Raw genomic sequence first — 23806 nt, 5'->3', positions numbered from 1 at the left:
CCCAAATTTTCTGCACGATCATAGTCATCAAATATCATAGAACTACAAAGCCCCACATTTCTTAAGGAAAAGGACATTTAAGATATCCCCGTGGTGTCCAAAAACTTCCGAATTTTTTCCGAATTTAAATTCTGGCTTGTGTAGCAACAGTGGGCAAATTTGCACCTGGGCAATTAAACTGGCCATACATGGGCCAATAAAAACTGCCAAATTGGCCCCTACAAAAGATGCCAACTAGGCCTTTGGGAAGGCATGCCTAACTGATATCTATCTAAAAATCCAGAAAGTCCAGATATCCATCAGGTTTGCAAATCCCATCAGATTAGGACAGAATCAAGACAGTGATGCAGCTCTCATCCAACAGATCTCTGCAGCCCTGCATTATAATTTGAGCAGCTGCAAGAAGAACAAAGAGTGCAAAAACATGATTGTTTGACATTGATTATTGCCCAGGTATGAATTGCCTTGTGTTGGTAAATGAGTCCAGTACAACAAAAAGTAAGGGATATGTTATCATGTTTAAAATTGATTAAATTCAAGATAACAGTCTGAACAAAAACAAAGACAAGGAAAAAAACCTGAGATTTACAGAACACTTAAAATTCCTTACATATTTTACAGGTAATTATAGCTTCTTGCTTATCAGTGGTATGCATTAGGGTTTAAGCAAAAGCAATAAAAAATATGGCATTTTTTTCAGTGGTCTATTCACTAGGACTGTAGTGGTTTAAAGGAGAACTGTTTCCAAGTAGGCCAACAAACCCTTCCTTAAATATATTGCCTAGGCATTATGGTTCACTGGCATCTAATAAAATGGCTTCTACTGGTAATTCAGTGTAGAGCAATTGCATTACAATATTAATAATCAGTGGGGCTATGCAATAAAAGGTGCAATGTTTGCTACAGATTTAGTTACCTGTAGTCAAATGTTCTGGTCACCTGTTTAATAACAAACTTCTATGGGTTGCTGCAGCTGGGCAAAATGTGTGCCTTTTATCACATTAATGAGCATAAACACTATACCCTTCTATGAGAAAGGTAGACACTGAGTAGGTCTTTTGTCTGCTTTGGATCCATCAGTAATCTGCATTCAATTAATTTTCACAGACTTAAATGAGAATCAAACCCTCTGCACATTTTCTTTACTCTCTCAAAATTGTTTTAGCGGACCCACTATCCAGTGCAAATAGGCCCTGCCATTCTAAGTACACAGAGGCCCAAACAGCCCCCTACCAGCCCAAACAGCCCCCTACCAGCCCACTATTGGAACCTGGAACTTTCTATGGAACAATACAGCAGCCCCTCTGGCATTTGCCAGAACCCACAGATTGCCAGTCCGGGCCTGAATACATGGCACTGGTATTGAGTGCACCTAACGATGTTGTGGAAGCCTGGAGCTACCAAAACCATGAACGTAGTTCCTACAGAGAGCTGTGGCAATGGGCTTAGTCAGCAGACTTGTGCCAAATAAATCACACGCTAATGTCACTTTAATGACGACAGGCATAAGTGATGTAATATCAACTCTAAAAATGTTAGCTACAACTTGCGTTCGATTTTCTACAAGAAGCATGCACAAATGAGTTTGTTTTGATGCATTGTCTGCAACTGCAGCTTGTAAAACTGTGGCATGGCCACAATTACGCTGGCATTACATAGCACAATACAAAGTTAGGTTGAAAAAGGCACAAATCCATCAAGTTCAACCTTTTATGCCCATACAAAACCTGTCTAACTGCTAGTTGATCCAGTGGAATACAAAAAAAACTCTTCTGAATAGTGGTGGGCGAATTTATTCGCCAGGCATGGATTCACGGCAAATTTCTGCATTTCTCCACCTGCGAAGCATTTTGTGAAAACTGCTGCGAAAATTCGCCAGTGAAAAAACTTTGACACTTTAATGCATTTGTAAGAATTGTCAAGCGCATAAAAATTGTTTTGACACCCATTGACTTTAATGCATTTGGACAAAAAAGTCGCACGTGTAAAAATTGTCGAACGCATTAAAATTGTCATGTGTCAAAATCATTTTGACACCCGTTGACTGTAATGCGTTTAGTGAATGTTTCACATTTCAAAAAAATTTTTGGAAGCGAAACAGGACAGATTCGCTCCTCACTACTTCTGAAGTCTCTCTAATTTGCTTCAGAGGGGCAAATATGTCCTTCTTGAAGCTATCTAATGTATCTGGCAATACAACTAATTCAGGGAGAGAATTACACAACTTCACAGGCTTGTCCCTAAACGCAGGATTTTTTTCACTGAGAACACGCAACATTTCTTGCATGACTTTTTTTGCGCAATACATTGGAGTCTATGAGTGTTTTTTATTTTTGCTATGAATCCTGGTGATAAATTTCATTCATCAATAGAGAACCTTGCTCTAAAAAAACCCTTCCGAATACTTAGATGGAACCTCCTTTTTTCTAATCGGAATGGAAAGACCTACTGGCAAAAAAAGTATTAGAGAGATTATTATATGATTACCATATATATTTATGGGAAAAACTTTTGATAGTGGGTAAAAAGCATGGTGTTTTGAATCCAAAACCTCCCTTTGCACGCTGCACTTGCTTTAGTAAATTAGCCCCATGGTCAACATTCTTTTACTAATTACTTGAAGCTCAGTGTATCTTGGAATTGTCAGATTCAATTAATTTTGCAAGACTAACCCTGTGGCAAATACACATAGAATGCATCACAAACTGTACAACTGCTGTAACCTGACCTTGCTGATTACCTTGCCGCCTATCACAGATGAAATGTAGCTCTAGATCAGGTATAACTACAGTGCACCACCTGTTGCCAAAGGTGCTGTGAACGTGTATATTTCAGTTAGTGTGACACTGAAACTGTTTTTCTGATCTCTTTTATGTAGATACATTTGGATTGCAAGCTCTTTAATTTCCTCTTTTTCTTAAGGAACTTGCAAAACCTTTTGTATCATAATTATATTATTGTATTATTGGAAAATTCTTAATACATATGCAATGAGCAATGTTATTTTCCTGCAAGGGAATTGGGTACAATGTACCTTTGCAGCAAACACAACAGGGGGGGCCCTAGTCCACAGCTTGTGTTTTCCTAGTGAAAAAAACACATATAATTATCTTATAGTACTTGTTTGATTGCCCTCGAGATGCAGGTTATGGGAGGATGCAAAAGTGGAATTTTAAAATACACAATTCAGACATTTGTAACATCATTCCCTTGACATGTTTTCTTACATTGTTATAGAAATGAAAAGAAGTAAAACCCCTCTCTATTCAATTGACCACCAATTAAAGAAAATTCAAGTATTAGTGCAGCAGTGTCAGAATTTATTAACAGTTTTGTTAAAGGTTACTAACCCAGTGTTGCTTCAATTATTGGGCAGCCATTGCTGGGTTACCCAATAAAGTGCTATGTGCTAGGTGCTAATAATTCATCAGCAATTAAAAATCATGTAACAGGATTAATTAATATTGTGCTATAAAGTGCTAGTGCTTCAAATGAAATTAAGAAGTTAACTTAAATAACCAGGATTAAATTAACCCAAGTGAGATTAAAGTTAATTCGTTATTATATATCACACATTAAAATCCATTCATTATAGAAGATTGTAAATAACTGATTAACTATTAAAAAGTAAACTTTACTAAATTCATTAAAATTGCTGCAGATCAATTAAGGTAACCTTTGAGGACTGCATAAAAATTGGTGAGTAATAATTAATCCATACACCCCCGTTAAAGTTATAGGGTGTTAAAAAACGTTTGCATAAAATTATTCAAAGGAGACCAGCATTGAAAGAGAAAGGAGGAATAGGAAAATTGTTAGAGGTGGAGAAGTCCCAAGTTCTAGCTGCCTGCATTTTTCTAAGTCTGGGACCCCACACGGAGGAGAAAGTAGGTCACTGGGGACTGTAGTCTCAATTTTACCTTGCTATCTTATAATTCGGAGAGCTAATCTTCCCTATAAAACTACAAATCCCACAGTGCCATTGGATAACAGATAAGATTATAAAAGAAGAATCAATGCGGTCGCAAAGGTTTAAAATCAATAGGAAATTATTTTGCAATAGTAAAAATAAGGAAAGCGCCCAGGAGACTTCACAAAAAGCGCTTCCCAGTGTGCCAACACGTGTTTCGCCTGCTGGCTTTGTCAAGGCAAAATCGCGAGGCGATTTCGAGCGACAATAGAAAAAAGATCGCCGCGTGTGTTTTTACGCTGGCGATTTGTCGCGATTCCCCATAGACGCCAGCGCAAAAGTTTCCCCAGCGATTGCGGATTAAAAGTCGCGGCGAAAAGTCGCCGCGAGTCAAATCGCGGCGCTATCGCCTAGTGTGGCCTTAGCCTTAGTCAGCGACTTGAAGGGGGGCCACATGGTACATTTCTGTTCAGTGAGTTTGCAATTGATCCTCAGCATTCAGCTCAGATTCAAAAGCAACAGATATGACCCATGTGGCCCCCCCTCAAGTCTCTGATTGGTTACTGCCTGGTAGCCAGGGTAACCAGTCAGTATAAACCAAGAGAGCTGAAAAGCAGGAAGTAGTGTTCAGACTGACTTGTTATAAATCAAATCACTCCAGCCTTTATACATTACATTTTTAGCTAACTAACTATATTAGAAACATTTTTTATTTTGCACAGCCTATCTATTTACCCAGTTTTTATTTTTACACTGAACAATTCCTTTAAGGACAATATTCATTTTCGAGATGTGGATTTTTATTCTTATTGGTGCAAATTGTTTTGCTCTTTGCGACTTTTATTACATTCCCCTGATAAAGTGCATTACCCCTTTAAGCATTCTGAACAGAAGAATGGATAATGTTTTTTTTGGGGGGGGGGCATTTTTATTGTATGCTACCAAATTAAGCATCAACACCAAAGATTTCAATTAAAGAATTGAATAGGCATTTCAGATTTTCTATCCTGAACATGTAAAATGATTTATTGGCTGTGTGCTGCCTGCTCATGTCTCCAGACAACTGTTTTTAACAAAGCCTCCACAGTGCATTGTGTGACTTTGAACTTCAGATATGCCTTAGATAATTCCCAGTTGTACACAAGTTCAGTAAAAGCTTGTATTACATTTTAGCAAATAAGAAAATTGCTGAGATGAGTACGATTCTGGGACTGGTACTTAAAGATTAAACATGAAGGGATTGTTGCATTTAAATTAACTTTTAGTATGTCATAGACATTAACATTCTGAGACACTTATTATTTTTCATTTTCTATTTTTTGAGGTTTTTCAGTTATTTAGCTTTGTGTTCAGTGGTTTGGAATTTCAGCAGCTATCTTGTTGCTGGGGTCTTATTTACCTTAGCAACCAAGCAATGACTTAAATAAGAGAATGGAATATGAATAGAAGAAGGACTGCATTAAAAAAAAATAAGGAATTAAAAGTAACAATACAAAAATTATAAGCTTACAGAGCAACAGTCTTTTTGGCTGCCGGGGTCAGTGTCCCCCCATTTTAAAGCTGGCAAAATGTAGAAGAGGAAAGCAAATAATTAAAAAATTATAAAGTGTAATAATGAAGACCAACTGCAAAACTGCTATGAATAGGGAATTTTATAAAATAGTGAAACTTAACTTAAAGGTGAACCACCCCTTTAAAGAATGTGGGCATATTATCAGCTTACTATGTAATTGTTTCCCCTTTAGGAGAACTAACTTTAAGCCTTGCATTGTTCTTGCTAAGAATAAGAACTTACTTTAAAGCATTTCTAGGATTGCCATATTATCCATTTCAGCAATACCTAAAGAAGGAACATGCTGTAAAAGCGCTGGGTGCTAGGGTAGTAAGTAATATAAAGAAGGAACATGTCCATACAGTGGTCCTGTGTTGCTCATAAGGTACGCCTGATATCTGCAATACTTGCTGTAGAAATAACCCATGCGGCAGCAGTGACCCTAGGGAAACATGGTAGCACATGATTAACATTATTGTGGCCCTAGGTCTAAGTTTCACCATGGCACCATCTGCATGGAGTTTGGATATTTTTACCATATTTGGGTAGGGTTTGCTTCTTCTGTAAATTACCCTAAAGTGTGTGTGGCTGTGGTAGGTATATTGAATTGAAGAATTTATTTATTAGGGACTGATGTGAATAACTGAAAAGTCTGTCTATTCCCTCTATAATATGTTGAGAATATATAAATAAAGGATAAATGATAATACAAGACAAAAAGATTATATATATATATATATATATATATATATATATATATATATATATATATATATATATATATATATATATATATATTATTATTAGAAAATAATTAGAGCATCAGCTGTCCATAAGTCTGACACAGATATTTAGAAAAAGTCCAGGCATTAACTCTTTGATACATTTTATTGCTCTTCTTCTTACTATGTGCTTTATTCTTATATTTCCCAAAGAACTTAATCTGTCTACAACAGCAATATCTGTTCTTTAGATTTTTAACTTCTTCATGCTGGCACAAACTAGTGGTATTGTAATTTTAATATACTGGATTACATTTCAAATTATAATACCATGAGTTTGTGCTTATTGCTCCCTACAAAAATGTTCCTACCCCAATGGCCACTAACCACTAATTGGCCTATAGTTTCAGGCTGATAACAGGATGACTTTTTTTGAATAATGCCACTACATTAGCAATTTGCCACAATTTTGGCACCATGCCAGACAGCAGAGATACATCCTGATCACCTTATGCAGTAATCAACAGTCAGTGAGATCACTCATCAAGTCCTTTCAGGTACAGAAGTCAGTTACAGTAAATCAGAACCCTTAAGGTGGCCATAGACGCACAGATAACATCTAGGAAACAATTTTCATACGGTATTTGGTGCGTATATGGTGGGAAACTATGTGACCAATATTGGCAGAAGACTTGGATATCAGTCGGCTCATCATCGGGCTGGACGGAAAATTTTGATTGGGTGCCTTTGAAAGCACCCAAACATCGGCCATTGTTAGTGCTGAATCATCAGATACAGGTGGAATTCTATTGCTTCTACCTGTATATCTGACGATTCAGCTCTATACTTGTGTATTGAAAAGAACAATCTTTCTTGGAAACATCTTTTTAGGGGGTAATTCACTAAAGGACGAATTTTAGCCTGCGATGGCTCTGCCACTAAGTCAGACATTTATTCACAGAGCTGAACGCTGGTGAAGTTTCGTCAGCGTGAGCATTTTATAGTGAACTTTCGCTAACGCTCATTTCTGCCTAAGCTTACACTTGTCAATTTGAATAGGGCGGGTACATATAGGTCATATATATGTCTTTATTAGAGATGTTGGTGCAAATGCTTGACGTGGCCACTTATTATTACAAATGTCCAAGGAAGCAAAATAAAGACAAAAGAGATCTTCTAATGCCTTAGACATGAGCCAACCCTAAAACAAATGTGGTATGACTTTCAAATGGTTAAAAAAAATTTCACAACAATCACAACTTTTAAACATAACACCACTAACAAATATATAAAAACGCCAGCATTTTAACTTTTTTTTATGACTTTTCTTCATACAGGATATGATGTCACTGACATACGATTGAGGAGGATGTAGCTTCATCTTATAAGTTCGCCTGCTATAACCTGGTGAAGGAAACTCTGGCAAAATGGGTTACATATTGTAAAATTCACACTTTAGTGAATTTGCAGAGTAACAATCATTCGCCTGAGAGAAAATTAGCCTGGCGATAGGGAGTGAAACTTCATTAGTCATTCACTAGAGAATTGTCCTGTTCGCTTGTTAGTAAATTGACGATGTTCCTGAGGATTGGATTTCTGATGACTTTTCGCTAGCGGTGGCCACTTTGACCTTTAGTGAATTTGCCCCATGGTCTTTGGACAGTTCCCTTTCCATCAAATCAAAATGTATTACATTTTTGGAAGTTTGATGTTGAGGTTTAGGGTGCTTTCTATCCCATTTGGCTAAAGATTTTTCACAATGCAAAAAAAAATGCACAAAAAAAATCTTTCATTTTTTTCTTATACATATTCAAGAAACAATGTTCTTTTTTAAAGTGTATGCACTTTGTAGTTTTATTAAAAAAAATCATTTACTCACATAAGACAGAATATATTAAAGGAGAAGTAAAGGTTAAAAGTAAGTAAGCTTTATCAGAAAGGTCTATATACCAGTAAACCCTCAAAGTAAAGCTGAGACCTTTGTCAAAAGAAACACAGCATTTCTTTCCTTCTATTGTGTACACATGGGCTTCTGTATCAGACTTCCTGTTTTCAGCATAAACCTCCAGGGCTAGGGCTTGAGCAAGCTCAGTTTGATCCTCTCCCCCTCCCTCCTCCCATCCCTGCTGTAATCTGAGCTCAGAGCTGTATGTGAGCAGGGATAGACTCAGGCAGGAAGTGATGTCACACCAAGCTTAAATGGCAGCTTCTATCCTAAACAAACAGAGACAGTGTCTAGAGCTGTTTACTCAGGTATGGTAAAGCATTCTGTAGAATAAAAATAGTGTTCTAACTTGCACTAATGTCGCTTATCTGTTGGCAGTAAACTGGCTTGGACCTTTCCTTCTCCTTTAAGCAGAAGCTTTTCCAGGTTCTTTCTCAGTTGGGAGAGGTGGGCACATGAGGGAATAACTATAGACAGCAGTGAAGGAGGGTTCGTATTATCTCAGAACACACTGTCTGAAAGAGGATGGACTGTCTTATATAAAAAGATAAATTGAGCCTCTACTCTGAAATATACCTCACTGCTAATCCCTAGAGCGTAGTTCTTATGTTTAAGTAATCTCTGAGGCTTTAATGTACAATGTAATCATGTAGCAGCAATTAGTGCAGCACTGATAATGATAAACCATAAATTAGGGAAGGAAGCAAGAATCCAAAAATAAAAAAAACAAACCGAAGGTGAAAGCAGATAGCAGAGTAGCAAAGCTAAAGTATATTTCGAGGTCAGAATGTAGGAATTCAAACAAAAGAAATTGGTAAATAATATTACATAAGACAAACAGACAGAGCAGATTTGCCTTAACAGATATAAGTACAGGCATAACAAAAGAAGTAGATTGGGACATAATAAACACACTAGGTAAGAACAGGGACAAGATGGTAATAGAGACTTTGGTTTCCTCTTAGGGCAATGACAGACAAGGATATCAGTCACTCAGAATACATCTCCTGAACCACAGGTGACTATTCTCCTACAAATGCTTTCCCACCAACAATAAAGTGAATTGCCAGTGGAAAAACATATGTGGCACTTCATTTTTAGAAATTCATCTGTACTTGCCTTGCAATGAATCTACAAGCCTTCATAGATAAAGGCAAGGTGTGGGTGAGGACCACATTGGAGAGTATTTCAAACCTTATGGATAGATATCTGACCAATTTTCAGCCAGGTATTGATTGGGCAGCCCATATGGAGGCATCCAAACTTATTATTTAGATACACTAGAAGCTGAAAAATCCTTGGACATATATCTGTATAAGCTTACTGCTTTCAATGGTGTGTCTGGGTGTTCAAGCCCCAGACTTTTAGCATAGAGGAGTAGTTCAATGGAAATAGTAATTGCAGGCAAGCATAAATCCTGAAACACTGTGTTCTGGATTGATGTCTGCCTGCAATTACTATTTCCAGTGGGCATCCAAACATGGCCCAATAATCTCCCTTGGTGACAGCACATGTTCCAAAGTATTTGTGAGAAAATCTTACCCTGGTGGTCTAGTGGGGGGACGGCAGGGACGCCTGCCGCCCCCTCGGCGAGGACGCTCGCCGCACTGAGCCGGGTTCACTGTAGCGCCGGTCTGTTAGGGTGCGCGCGCCTCTTCCTGGGTTTATGCGTATGCGTGCTGACGTGATGACGTCAGCGCGCAGTGGCGCAAAATTCAAATGCTATTTAAAGGTACAGTTTTACTTTATGCATTGCCCGTGATAGGATTTGTTCCTGGTGCTGTTAGCTTTTGCTATTCCATTTGAATCTGATCCTGATTATCTGTTTTGACCCCTGCCTGCCTGTTTGACTATTCTGATCTCTGGAACCTGACCCTTGCCTGCCTTCGACAACTCTTCCTGCTAAATCCCTTGATTGACAACCCGGTTTGACCCTTGCCTGCCTGACGATTCTCGATATCTGCCTGCCTCGATTCTGCCTGTCTGACGATTCTCTTGCCTGCTCCATTTGTACCGAGACCATTGGCCTAACTGACTTTTTCAACAGTCGTGCCCCTTTGCTTGCCAGAACTCCTCGCTTTGCTCCTCTCGAAAAGTCCAGGTGGCATCTGAGTACGCTGAGGGCTCCTCCCGGAGCCAAAGGCGGTCACACTACTGGTGAAGCCGAGCCGAGACCAGGGAGCTTGGAATTAGTTCTGGTTTAGGGTGCCGACCGTGACAGTATTACATTTTAGCTCACACATAATGAATGCTCCTTATGATTCAGGGGAAATACTTTCTGGATGTCCCCATTTTAACCATTTAAACAATGTAAATTGAATTTTAGTTATGACAGTGTCAGCCTTTTTTGATTCTGGAGCTACAGGTAACCTTGTTGGCTTCAGTTTTTGTCAAGTTACAGAATATACCCAATGTCTGACACTGGATATACAGTAGATAGCAGGCCCTTATTGTCTAAAACAATTGCAAAGATTTTGTAAATGGAAAATTCTCCATTATTTCTGTTTATACACAATTAGGGATGGGTGAAATGTTTTGTCAGGTTTCCCTGCAAAAAAAAAATTGCTATAGACTTCAATGTATTGAGAAAGAAAAAGTTGTGTGGTTTAAGTGTTGTGTAAAAAAACACCCATTGACTTCAATGTGTTTTGGTAAATTTCGGCATTTTGCTAATTTTTTGCACGCAAAACGGGACAGATTCGTCCATCACTATCCATGCATCACACCAATAATATTAGGACTGCTGGCTTCACCTCTCACCATACATTGGTCTATTGGTCAAGATTCTGCCTTCTCTGATCAGCATTGTCTGTCTGCCACCATGCCTGGAATGCTGAGATGTGTTTTTAAAAACATCCAAAGAGATGCATATTGATCATTCTCTGTCTAAAATGCGCATAGTGCACCAGAAGGGAGATATGGCTGACAGTGTATGCTTATTTGTGTTTTTCTAGTCTTTGCTGGATTGTTCAGGTTATAAATAAATCTGGAAAATGAGGTTCAATGTTGATAAATGCAAGGTGGCAAACTTTGTCAAAAATAGTATAAATGCAAGTTATACACGAATTGGCAGCGGTTGGGAGTTTCCTTAACTGAGAAGGTTCTAGGGGTTTTGTAGATAACAAGTTGTCTAATTCTGGCCAGTGTCATTCTGTGGCCACTAAAGCAAATAAATTAGTCTTGCATAAAAAAGGGCATAAACTCAAGGGATGAAAACATAATTGTGCCTATTTATATGTCCCTGGTAAGACATCACTGCAGTGCAGTTTTGGACTCCAGTCCTTAAAAGGGATATAAATGAGCTGGAGAGAGTGCAGAGTCTAAGTGCAACTAAACTGGTTAGAGGGATGGAAGACTTAACTTATGACGGTGGACTGTCAAGAATCGGGTTGTTTTCTCTGGAAAAAAGGCACTTGCGAGGGGACTTGATTACACTTTACAAGTAAATTAGAGGACATTATAGACAAATAGCAAAGGCCACCCCTTCAGACTAGAAGAAAAGAACTTTCACTTGAAGCAACGTAGCTGGTTCTTCACAGTGAGGACAGTGAGGTTGTGGAATGATGTTGTGATGGCTGATTCTGTTAATGCCTTTAAGAGTGGCTTGGATGATTTTTGGACAGACATAATATCAAAGGCTATTGTTATACTAAACTCTATAGTTAGTATATATACAGTATATGGGTATATATCATTTATGTGAAGGTATAGAGGGGTGTGTGTATGGATGTTTGGTTTCATTTGAAGGGGTTGAACTTGATGGACTTAACTATGTAACTATGTAACTATGTAAAGCAAACATTCTATTATTGTCAAGCCCCTTTTAATTAACAATCTACTGTGGTGCATTATACAATGCCTATATATATCTGCCAAAACAAAGAATAAGCTGTTCTTTATAATAAAACATCATGTGAAAATACTAAAATAGCTATTCTAAATAGCAAAATTAAATTTTTAACAATTACATTTTTTGTGATAAATCCATAATGAAGTGCAACAATCTATGAATGATTGAGAATAATTACTGACAAATTGTTTATCAAATGAATTGAATCATTTTGTTTTCCAGCAATTCTGTGGGTTGAGCAGTCCTTTCACATTAAAACTACTGATGTGGCACTAATTGTCATTTACAGGAATAGTGGGTCATCCAATTCATATGCTTGTATGATTCTTTTATTTAAGCTCAGATACATGGTATGTTTTAAAGGACAAGGAAAGCCTAAAACTGGGACACTCTCCTCAAAAAAATGTGCTCTTATTTTCTGAAACTGCGAATAGCCTTGATTATTATAGAAGAAAAAATGCAAAAAGTTGCTAATATATTCACGTTTTTCAGCCTTATTGAAAATTAATTGAACAATTTGATTAATGCTAGTGTGGGACTTTTTTTTTAATAAGTTTGTCTTTGATGCTCTAAATGACCCTAGCCCAAAAGTGTGTAACTGTGAGCCTTAAAGGAGAACTAAACCCTAAAATGAAGAGGGCTTTAAATGCCATGTTTTATATACTGAACTTGCACCAGCCTAAAGTTTCAGCTTCTCAATAGCAGCTATGACCCAGGACTTCAAACTTGTCACAGGGGGTCACCATCTTGGAAAGTGTCTGTGACACTCACATGCTCTGTGAGTGTCAAGTGGACTTTGAGCAGCTGTTGAGAAGTTAAGCTTAGGGGCCATTGCAAATTATCAAGCACAAAATGAGGTTGGCCTGTCATATAAGCTGATGCTACAGGGCTGATTATTAAATTTTGATGTTAGTTGCACTTGTTTCTGTGCTGCCATGTAGTAATTATTCATATTAATTACTAATCAGCCTTATACTGTGACAGGTATATTTTGAGTCGGTCGCTAAGCTCAGTAACTGACATCAGAAAAGAGCATGTGCAGTGAATCAGCAGAAAAGAAGATGGGGAGCTACTGGGGCATCTTTGGAGACACAGATCTTTACTGCTAAGGGCTGTGGTTGCCTTGGGCTGGTACAGAAGCCCAAAACCTAATGTACAATATTAATAGCCTACTTTTTTAGTTCAACTTTCCTTGTCCTTTAACCCTCTGCAAGCTGAATGGAAAATTCTAATCTGTGTCTATGCTAGTTAACCCTTTGAATTAACCCTTGAACTACTAGAGTACCTTGTAGAGTACCTACTAGAGTACCTGTTTTTTTTTATCGCCAGTGGGATACATAAGTGGTGGTAGCAAATTTCATATGCGTTTTGTGAGTGTTGGTTGGTGTTTAGGGTGTTGTTGTGTCTGCAAGGTATGTGGGAGACTGAGTTAGTGACCCCTGATAGCCACACTTAAAGACACTTGCAGCCAGAAGTACCTTAATCGTGACACCTTTGAAGTTGAATTTTGATAAATTTACCACACATTCTAACAAATTCAAAATGTGCAAATATGCTAAGAAGTATTTATGAAATTTCTGAAAATCTGCTAAAAACTTTTTTTTTAGTTTTTTTTTAGCAAAAAGCACCCCTGTTAAAGTGGCACCATTTCATCTCACTTTGAATAGAGACTGCTTTTTTCAGCCCAAACCTGCCTGCACCTTCCTTGTCCCCTCTATTTATAGTCCCAAAGGAGGGCAAGAGCGCACCTATAAAACCGGAAGCAGGAAGCCAGCAGTGTAAGGCCGCAGGCAGGGAGAGCAGGCTGAAGAGCTGAACTCTAACATGGCCATGACCTGCAAATGGTGTGCTGAGGTTGGTCCCGTGGGTATCGGGCCGGCCTGTACGTCACTATAGCCTACCCTTTAGCCCAGTCTGAGTGCGAAAGGTAAGCATGGTGAGGGGAATGGCATACCATCTGCTGCCCTAGGTTGCAGCAGGTCCAGAAGCACCTTTGGGAGAGAATGAATTATAGAGAGAGGGTAAAATATACAATGCATGGAGTAGACAAATATCAGATATAGGTGGGTAGGAAGGAATAGAAAGAAGATAGGGGGAAGGAATACAAAACACAAAGAGAAGAGAAGAGAAGGTAGGCAGAAAGCAAATCATCTACTTTGCAGATGTGATCTTCCTTCAGCTCTTACCCACAGCTATGATGTGGTATAAGAGATAATGTATCCTTACTGAGATTTAGAGACATCTCTATGTTGTTTATAGAAGTACATGGCCTGCAACCTTTTGGTGAATAATTTGAGTAATTAGTTGCATATGTTTATGGCAAAAGAGGCAGTTTTGGTACGTGGATAAAATCAAATAAGAAAAATACCAAACCACGGGTTGGCAATAGCTACATCACTAAATATTTCCATAGGATAATGGATTTTTTAAAGCAATTCAGTAACTGTTTTAAGTGAATTGTAAAGTTCAGAAAAAGTACAGCTGCTAAGGAAATCATGAAGAAGAAGAGTCCACTGAAAAAAAGAGGTCAATAAGAAAACTTGTTTTGTGACACATACCTAATCAAATATAGCTGAAGCAGGAAATGTTCTGCAGATCTCTAAGAATTATGTGATTATGTCCAATAAAGTATTTCTAAATAAAATTGTTCTGTAGAAGAGAAATTATGAGGTTCTAAAGTATGCACATTAAATAAAAAATAAGAATCAGTGTTTTAACATTATCTTATGCAAAACAAGAAAGACCGGCTGTTTGTCCTGTAATCTGTTTATATGTCATCATAATACTAAAATCACATTTATTAAGCAGTATTTCCTTGTATTTATTTACCATTCAATCACCCTTTTGTATTAAGAAGATTCCCTGCTGATGAAAGGATGCTGCCCCGCAGTTTAATTATGCCACCACCAAACTCCACTCCATATATAGTATTTTGGATATTTTGAGGTATGGGATTGGATTTGTACCACATGTTTATTTGAAAGCTCTATCTTGGTCTCATTTGCCCATAAAATATTTCAAATCTAACATTGAAACTGGGTCAGTCTTGTTCTTTCTGATAAACTCCAAATGTGATTTGACATGTTTTTTTCTATTGTGACATCTTTTGTTCCACCCTCCTTTATAGGGCAATACAAAGCTATTGGCAGAGTGACCTATATGTCATTATATATATACAATATGATTGTGTTAAAGATATAAAAAACACAATTTAAAATTATGTATACACATGGATGTATATTTTTATTTTTATATTACTACTTGTGTACACGGCATTGTTAATTAATATGAATAATTACAAACTAAAGTTATATTCATGATCTAGTGTTAAGTGTTAAATAGACAAGCGGAAGGAGGTTTCTTTGTAGAGCTTACAATCTAGTAAGTATTCCAGTTGTTTACGGTTAAACAAATTATTTAGTGTTCATGTAATCATTTACTGTGCATGAAATCTCATATAACTAAATATACAATAAATAGTTATAAAATGTTTGTTGTTATTGAACTCTATAGAACAGAGATTGTAGGTTTTCAGGGCAGGAATCTCATCTCAGTTGTATAATAAGTATGGCACCTGTTATCCAGAATGCTTAGGACCTGGAGTTTTTTTTTTTCTCTAATTTGAATTAAAATACCTTAAATTTATTTAAAAATAGTTAAAACATTTATTAAACCCAACAGCAGTGTTTTGCCACCAATATGAATTAATAGGATCAAATACAAGGTCCTGTAATAATAAAGGTATTTTATTATTACAGAGACAATAGAAATACTTTTTCCATATTTTTACTTATTTGTTTAGAACGAAGTCGGTCTACGAAAGCCTTCTGAGCTTTTTGCATAACAGATTTCTGGGTAAGAGATCCCATACCTGTATATTGAAACTGCCAGCACTAAAGTATTTATTCTCACTGTCTAAATTATAATAACCATATGCCTGTTGTGTTGAAGCCTAACCCGTAAAGTTTAGCATACAGTACATTTGTAGCATCACTGTATTTGTATATAAACCAACACACAGTAACATATAGGCAAAACAACTGCATCATTGATACAGGGATATGCAGAAATAGCAGCCTACCTGGTACGTTGTGAATAACAGATGCGATAAAATCCATAGCTGTTCTAAAATCATACAGAATATTGCAGTTATCCTGGCTGGAATGTGGTCGGTGCAGCTAAGTGAAGTTGAATGCGTTAGATGGGCATCAGCAGAATCCTCTGCCTATTTAAGCTGACAGGCTGTGTGTTTGGGAATAGCTGCCTAAGCTGCAGCACTTCACAATAAAAGTCCTGTGTGACGCATGCATCAGTGAGCTCATCTTTTCTTTGAGAGAAATACTACAGCATCATTGTACAGGTATGGGGCCTGTTATCTAGAATGCTCGGGACCTGGGGTTTTCTAGATAAGGGATAATACGAATCTCCATAAATAAAGTATATTAAAAATTATTTAACTATTAATTAAACCCAATAGGATTGATTCGCCTCAAATGAGGATTAATTATATCTTAGTTGAGATCAAGTACAAAGTACTGTTTTATTATTACAGAGAAAATCATTAATCATTAATTAAAACGGACTCTACTGGACATGCCCTTTTCATAATTCAGAGCTTTCTGGATAACGGATCCCATACCTGTATTGTTACATTTACTGTAAGGGTTAAAGTCCACCCGCAGATTCATGCCCCCCCTTTAGTAGTCAGTACTGCTTCACCCATCAAGGACAGAGTGAAGCTGTTTCAGATAGCCCCTCATGTGTGTAACATCTTCAGACTGGGTTTTATCAGTACTATGGTTTAATTGTTTTGCATCTGTGGGGCCACTAAGGGAGGATGACTCCCTTTCCAAATGTTCAAGGTACATTTGTTCTAGGTTCAAATGGTTATGGGAGGACAAGGTGCTCCAGAATTAAGTATAAAGTAACTCACCAAACAGTGAAAGTAATCCGGGTGCACCAGCCCCAGACCCCCAGCTTTAGGGAGCGGTACAGCAGAAGATAATGCACTCGAACGGATCCACAAGACCAGAGATATTCAGTTAAAAAATATATTTATTAGTAGAAAAATTAAAAATATAGCTGCATCTCCATCCACCCTACGCATTTCGCACCTTTCAGGTTGCTGAGTCATGGTTCTAGGTACCATAAGGTGATGGCACACAAGGGAGATTAGTCGTCAAACGACAAATCTTCCCTACTGCTGGAGACTAATCTTCCTGAAGTGCCTACCAGCTGGCAAAAATGCAAATCGCCGGCTGGATGGCGCACGTATAACTTTGTTTTTCCGAAGTTGCCCCCTGTTGGATCTGCTCTATTTTGGGGTGCCAGGCTAATGACTTGAGAGAGACTGATCTTTAAATAAGTGGTATTTATTTACAAAGGAACTAAAATGTATAACATAAAAAGGGAACTAACTAAGATGGAGGGAGGTAGAAAGGGATAGGGAAAGATGCAATGGAAGGGAGTGGAAAGTGACCTAACTAACAAGGTATTTACAGTGCTCTTTATATACACATAACATAACTCTCTTAACCTTTCAGTGGTACTTTCCAAATTTTCATTGTTATTGGACAATGTCCCAATGTGCTTACCAACCGGAGGCCTAAGTTCTGCAGCCAACTGATATGGGAGCCATGCTCTAAGAAAGGCACATGCATCTTTATTTCGAAGGTTATATTGTTTGTCCACAGCTTCAAATTTATTGGAAAGGCTAATAGGGGATAAATTAGAGTCAAACTTTCCCAATATCTGGGTCAAACTTATAACATCTTGTATTTTCAGTGCTGCTGAGTTTGAATGAATATTATGATCAGTTGGCACATGTGTATTATTGATCCGTTACATAGTTACATAGTTAAATTGGGTTGAATAAAGACAAAGTCCATCAAGTTCAACCCCTCCAAATGAAAACCCAGCATCCATACATACACCCATCCCTACTTTTAATTAAATTCTATATACCCATACCTATACTAACTATAGAGCTTAGTATCAGAATAGCCTTTGATATTATGTCTGTCCAAAAAATCATCCAAGCCATTCTTAAAGGCATTAACTGAATCAGCCATCACAACATCACCCGGCAGTGCATTCCACAACCTCACTGTCCCGACTGTGAAGAACCACCTACGTTGCTTCAAATGAAAGTTCTTTTCTTCTAGTCTAAAGGGGTGGCCTCTGGTACGGTGATCCACTTTATGGGTAAAAAGGTCCCCTGCTATTTGTCTATAATGTCCTCTAATGTACTTGTAAAGTGTAATCATGTCCCCTCGCAAGCGCCTTTTTTCCAGAGAAAACAACCCCAACCTTGACAGTCTACCCTCATAATTTAAGTCTTCCGTCTCTCTAACCAATTTAGTTGCACGTCTCTGCACTCACTCCAGCTCATTTATATCCCTCTTAAGGACTGGAGTCCAAAACTGAACTGCATACTCCACGTGAGGCCTTACCAGGGACCTATAAAGAGGCATAATTGTGTTTTCATCCCTTAAATTAATGCCCTTTTTTATGCAAGACAGAACTTTATTTGCTTTAGTAGCCACAGAATGACACTGCCCAGAATTAGACAACGTGTTATCTACAAAGACCCCTAGATCCTTCTCATTTATGGAAACTCCCAACACACTGCCATTTAGTGTATAACTTGCATTTATATTATTTTTGCCAAAGTGCATAACCTTACATTTATCAACATTGAACCTCATTTTCCAGTTTGCTGCCCTGTTTTCCAGTTTAGATAAATCACTCTGCAAAGTGGCAGCATCCTGCATGGAACCTATAGTTCTGCACAATTTAGTATCATCTGCAAAAATAGAAACAGTACTTTCAATGCCCACCTCCAGGTCATTAATAAACAAGTTGAAAAGCAAGGGACCTAGTACAGAGCCCTGCGGTACTCCACTAACAACACCGGTCCAATTAGAAAATGTTCCATTTACCACCACTCTTTGTAGTCTATCTTTTAGCCAGTTCTCTATCCAGGTACAAATACTATGTTCCAGGCCAACATTACTTAATTTAACCAGTAACCTTTTGTGTGGCACTGTATCAAATGCTTTAGCAAAGTCTAAGTAAATCACATCCACTGCCATCCCAGAATCGAGGTGTCTACTTACATTCTCATAAAAAGAAATTAAGTTAGTCTGGCAAGATCTATTACGCATAAAACCATGCTGGCACAAACTCATAGTATTATGATTTGCTATGAAGTCCAGTATCTTATCCTTTATTAACCCTTCGAAAAGCTTTCCTACCACTGACGTCAGACTAACTGGCCTATAGTTTTGAGGCTGAGAACGGGATCCTTTTTTGAATAGAGGCACCACATTAGCAATTCGCCAGTCTCTCGGCACTATGCCAGATCTCAATGAATCCTGAAAAATTAAGTAAAGAGGTTTGGCAATCACAGAGCTAAGCTCGCTAATTACCCTGGGATGAATACCATCTGGCCCTGGACCTTTGTTAATCTTAACATGTTCTAGTCTCTTTTGAATTTCTTCATGTGTGAACCATGCATCATTGGTTGTATTACTAGAATTGGGACTGTTAAGAAGGAAACCTTCACTTACTGGTTCCTCATTTGTGTAGACAGATGAAAAATATGAGTTCAGAATCTGCGCTTTTATTTTGTTTTCATCAACCAGCTGACCCCCTCTGATAGTAAGGGTCCCACCCCTTCCTGCTTCATTTTTTTACTATTAACATATTTAAAAAATAATTTTGGATTTTTTTACTGCTAGCTGCAATATCCTTTTCTATAGCAATTTTAGCTTGCCTTATAGCTTCTTTGCATGATTTATTGGCCTCCTTGTACCTTATAAATGTTTCGGCTGTACCAGCTAACTTGAAAGCCTTAAAAGCACGTCTTTTCTTACCCACCTCAACACCAACGCTTCTATTGAACCAAAAAGGTTTTGCTTTGCAACGACGTTCCTTGCTTACAAGTGGAATATACTGACAAGTATATTTATTAAGCAACATTTTAAAGACTTCCCATTTTTGTTCTGTGTTTAACCCTGTGAAAAGCATTTCCCACTTAATATGTTGCAGAGATGCCATTATACTGTCAAAGTTTGCACGTCTGAAATTGTGTTTTAGTTACTCCCTTATAGAATTGCTTCTGCAACAGAATCTCAAAGGAGACCATGTTATGATCACTATTCCCTAAATGCTCACCCACACAAATGTTAGAGATGAGTTTAGTATTGTTAGTTATTACAAGGTCCAAAAGAGAGTTATTCCTAGTAGGTTCTTGAACGAGCTGGAATAAAAAGTTGTCATTCAGCATATTTACAAACCTACTAGCTTTTTCTGTCTTAGCAACCCCATTACCCCAGTCAATGTCTGGATAATTGAAGTCACCCATAGCAACAACTTGACCCAGCTGTGAAGCCGCTTGTATCTGCAAGAGTAGCTGGGCTTCATACTCGACACTTATACAAGGTGGTTTATAGCATACACCAATGATAATTCTTTTTGTTACCTTTTGCCCAGTCAAAATCTCTACACCCTCACAAGTGCCAGCTATTATTTCTTTAGCGCATGGCTTTAATTCAGGCTTTACATACAAACACACTCCTCCACCCTTTTTAATCCCTCTGTCCCTCCTAAAAAGGGTGTAAACATTTAAATTCACAATCCAGTCACATGTTTCATCCCACCAGGTCTCAGTGATACCAATTATATAATAATTTTTAGAGCATGCAATTAATTCCAGGTCTCCCATTTTACCTGACAAACTCCGCGCATTTGCCAGCATACAGCGGAGGTTACTACTTTTACTTTTGAAATTTGCATTACTTAGTGAAGAATTATACGTTAAGTTAGTATTATTCTGTTTTCCTTGTAGCAGAGGGACCTCCTTAGCTGGTAAACTGTATGCCCCCCTCACTCCTCCCCCATGACCCCTTACTAACCCCACTGCCCCATCTACCCCTAGCTTCCCCATAATTCTTTATCTCACCCACCCCCCCCCCCCCCCCGCCTAGTTTAAACACTCCTCCAACCTCTTAGCCATTCTTTTCCCCTAGGCACCGCGGACCCCCTTCCATTGAGGTGCAAACCGCACGACTGTATATGTTGTACCCCAACGAAAAATCGGCCCAGTGCTCTAGGAACCCAAACCCTTCCTTCCTGCACCAAGACTTGTGCCACGCATTTAGCTCCATAAACTCCCGCTGTTTTCCTAAACTTGCACGTGGCCCAGGCAAAATTTCAGAAAAGATGACATTGGAAGACCTTTCCTTGATCTTAGAGCCTAGATCCCTGAAATCATTCTTTAAGGTCTTCCATCTACCATTTATTTTGTCATTAGTACCGATATGCACTAAGACAGCTGGGTCATGCCCAGCCCCACCCAATAATTTGTCTATCCGATCAACCACATGCCGAACCCTGGCACCAGGTAGACAGCAAACTGTTCGGTTGTAGCGATCCGGACAACAAATTACCCTATCCACTATCCTAATAATTGAGTCCCCTACAACCACAATCTGCTTAGCCCTGACTCTACTCTCCTCCCCACCACTACTAGAGAAACTGGTCTCCCGGCTGTTAGAGAGATCAGCCCCATCTACAGTAGAATTGCCAATCCAGAGTTCATACTCCCATCATCTTCACACAATCTAGCAAATTTGTTGCGATGTATAATCTCCGGATCAGCCTCCATTTTCCTTTTGCCCACCTTAGATTTTCTAACTGTCACCCAGCTAGCTGCCTCAACATCCTGCTGCTGTTCTGTTCCCCCCAAACTATCTGACCCCGCTAGGTCCTGCTCAGTGAGCAAAAGACTCCTTTCAAGATTGTCAATCGACCGCAATGTTGCAATTTGTTGCTCTAGTGCTCTAACGTGAGCCTCCAAAGTGGCAATTTGCTCACAACCACCACAGAGGTAAGCATTTTGGATCTCTTGTTCCAAATCTGCATACATATGGCAGACTGTGCACTGAGTCAGACCTTCAATCTTGCTAGCACTTATTATCCCAGTTACAGATCAAAACAGGAAAAATTAAAAATAAAGATATAAAATAAAAATGAGGGTTTAGAACAAACTTTTGACCTAGTTTGAACCTCCTTTAGTTTTCAACTCCGGTGTTTGTAACTCAACTTACAGAACTCCGGTGTTTGTAACTCCACTTACAGATCCCCCACTTAACGAGCAAACACTTAAGAGAAGCTAACACTAGAGCAATCTCCACTGGAGTGCCAGGGGTTCTATTTATACAGTCTGTTCAGGTGCAACTAGCACATTCTGATTGGGGGCTAAAGAGAGATGGACTAGGTAATGTTTGTGGTCTTATACCTTGTTCTCCATGTTTTATCTCTTGCTCAGTAACAGGGCAGACACTTACTGGGACATTTAGTTCATATTCAGCCTTGCTTTCTAAAGATATCACCTCTTGTTCTCTGAGCCTGCACATCTCCTCACAATCCTTCAACTTTTCTTCTAACAAATCATTCTGTTTAGCTAACAGTTCTATCTTCTCCCTCAGTTCTTCTAATTCTGAAATATGCTCTTCTGAAGTGCTAGCTGCTACAATAAGGGACTCACCAAACTTTTCCAAGTCTTCTCTAAACTGGACTTTCTCATTTCTCCACTGTTCTGCCTTATTCTCAGCAACAACTTTCATCTTTAATAATGCTAATATTTCATTGGTCATTTTAATTTTCTTTACCATTTTTGCAAGATGATTACATTTTACTTTATTGTTGTAACTCATCTGCACATGAATGGTAATCAGCTGAGGCATATTTGTTTACATATCTTTCAACAAATTCCATGTTTACAACAAACAATACACACTACAAACAATTACTTACACAAACAAAACACTAAACTTCACAACAACAACAAACTATACCTTAGTTTCTACACAATAACTGGCCTTACTACCTCACTTAAAGTGTTCCTTAACTTCTTTCCACTAAAAAAAACAGAAACGTTTCTAATACAATAACTTTCAGTTAAAATTAGATAAAAGAAACATATGCTTACCTGTGTTAGGCTCCAGGCTTTCTTTTCTGGTCATACCTTTAACGCGTCAGTCTCAGGCTTCTCAAATCTTCTCAGCCAAGCAGATTCCTTTTCCTTACGATGATGGGTTTAGTTGAAATCCTCAAATCTGGGGTGCCAATATGTTGGATCTGCTCTATTTTGTGGTGCCAGGCTAATCACTTGAGACAGACTGATCTTTAAATAAGTGGTATTTATTTACAAAGGAACTAAAAGGTATAACATAAAAAGGGAACTAACTAAGATGGAGGGAGGTAGAAAGGGATAGGGAAAGATGCAATGGAAGGGAGTGGAAAGTGACCTAACTAACAAGGTATTTACAGTGCTCTTTATATACACATAAGGAAGACCATTCAAACAAGCATACTACACTTTTCCCAGGATAGCCACACCCAAAAGACAGTCCCAGCCAATCAAGTCAATGTCATATGATGAGCCATGGAAACCTCCAAGTTAGTAGTGTCCTGTAGATGGCAGTGTAGATCAACTAATGATGTTTAAGATGTCCTGTGGGCGGCAGTGTTGAACAGATGGATTCCCAAGGTCTGAATCCTGTTCTGACATCTTTAGGCTGTAAACACATATCCTTTCATCCTTTGTTGTTGGGATCCTCCCATGCCATTCATTGCCTTTGTTGTTTCCTCACCCGAGGCCGGGTCTATGGACTCTTCTCTTTGTCCATGATAGGTGTTCCTCATTTATACAACAGTGTTAGGAGATAGATATGAAGGCAATCACCTTTTACGACAGGGTAGCCTTTGTTCTGTTAGTCTTTGCGTCTGGATAGCCTTTGTTCTGTTAGTCTTTACGTCT

At 38.4% G+C, this 23806-nt stretch overlaps 1 protein-coding gene and 1 pseudogene across 3 annotated transcripts in view; both read right to left on the bottom strand.

Moving 5' to 3' along the window:
- bco2l.L (beta-carotene oxygenase 2 like L homeologue) overlaps positions 1-23316 on the bottom strand; it is a 38972-nt gene extending 15656 nt beyond the window's left edge. Inside the window, exons 1-2 of one of the 3 annotated variants that reach the window (XM_018225935.2) lie at positions 22976-23316; positions 14538-14628 (exon numbers count right to left, since the gene is read on the bottom strand). Coding sequence is in view for 2 of the 3 variants with exons in the window: in XM_041569302.1 (XP_041425236.1) it covers positions 16061-16097 (37 nt within the window). In the remaining variant the exon portion in view is untranslated. Of the gene's footprint in view, positions 1-14537; positions 14629-16060; positions 16340-22975 lie in introns of those variants that run through there. The other 2 variants (XM_018225934.2, XM_041569302.1) reach the window with 2 other exon arrangements.
- Positions 22197-22982, bottom strand: post7p.L (annotated as a pseudogene).
- Positions 23317-23806: the final 490 nt, after the last annotated feature.

This window comes from Xenopus laevis, chromosome 7L (assembly GCF_017654675.1).
Source record: "Xenopus laevis strain J_2021 chromosome 7L, Xenopus_laevis_v10.1, whole genome shotgun sequence".
NCBI lineage: Eukaryota > Metazoa > Chordata > Amphibia > Anura > Pipidae > Xenopus > Xenopus laevis.
The sequence above is the reverse complement of the archived record's forward strand: the minus strand, read 5'-3'. Positions and strand labels throughout refer to the sequence as shown.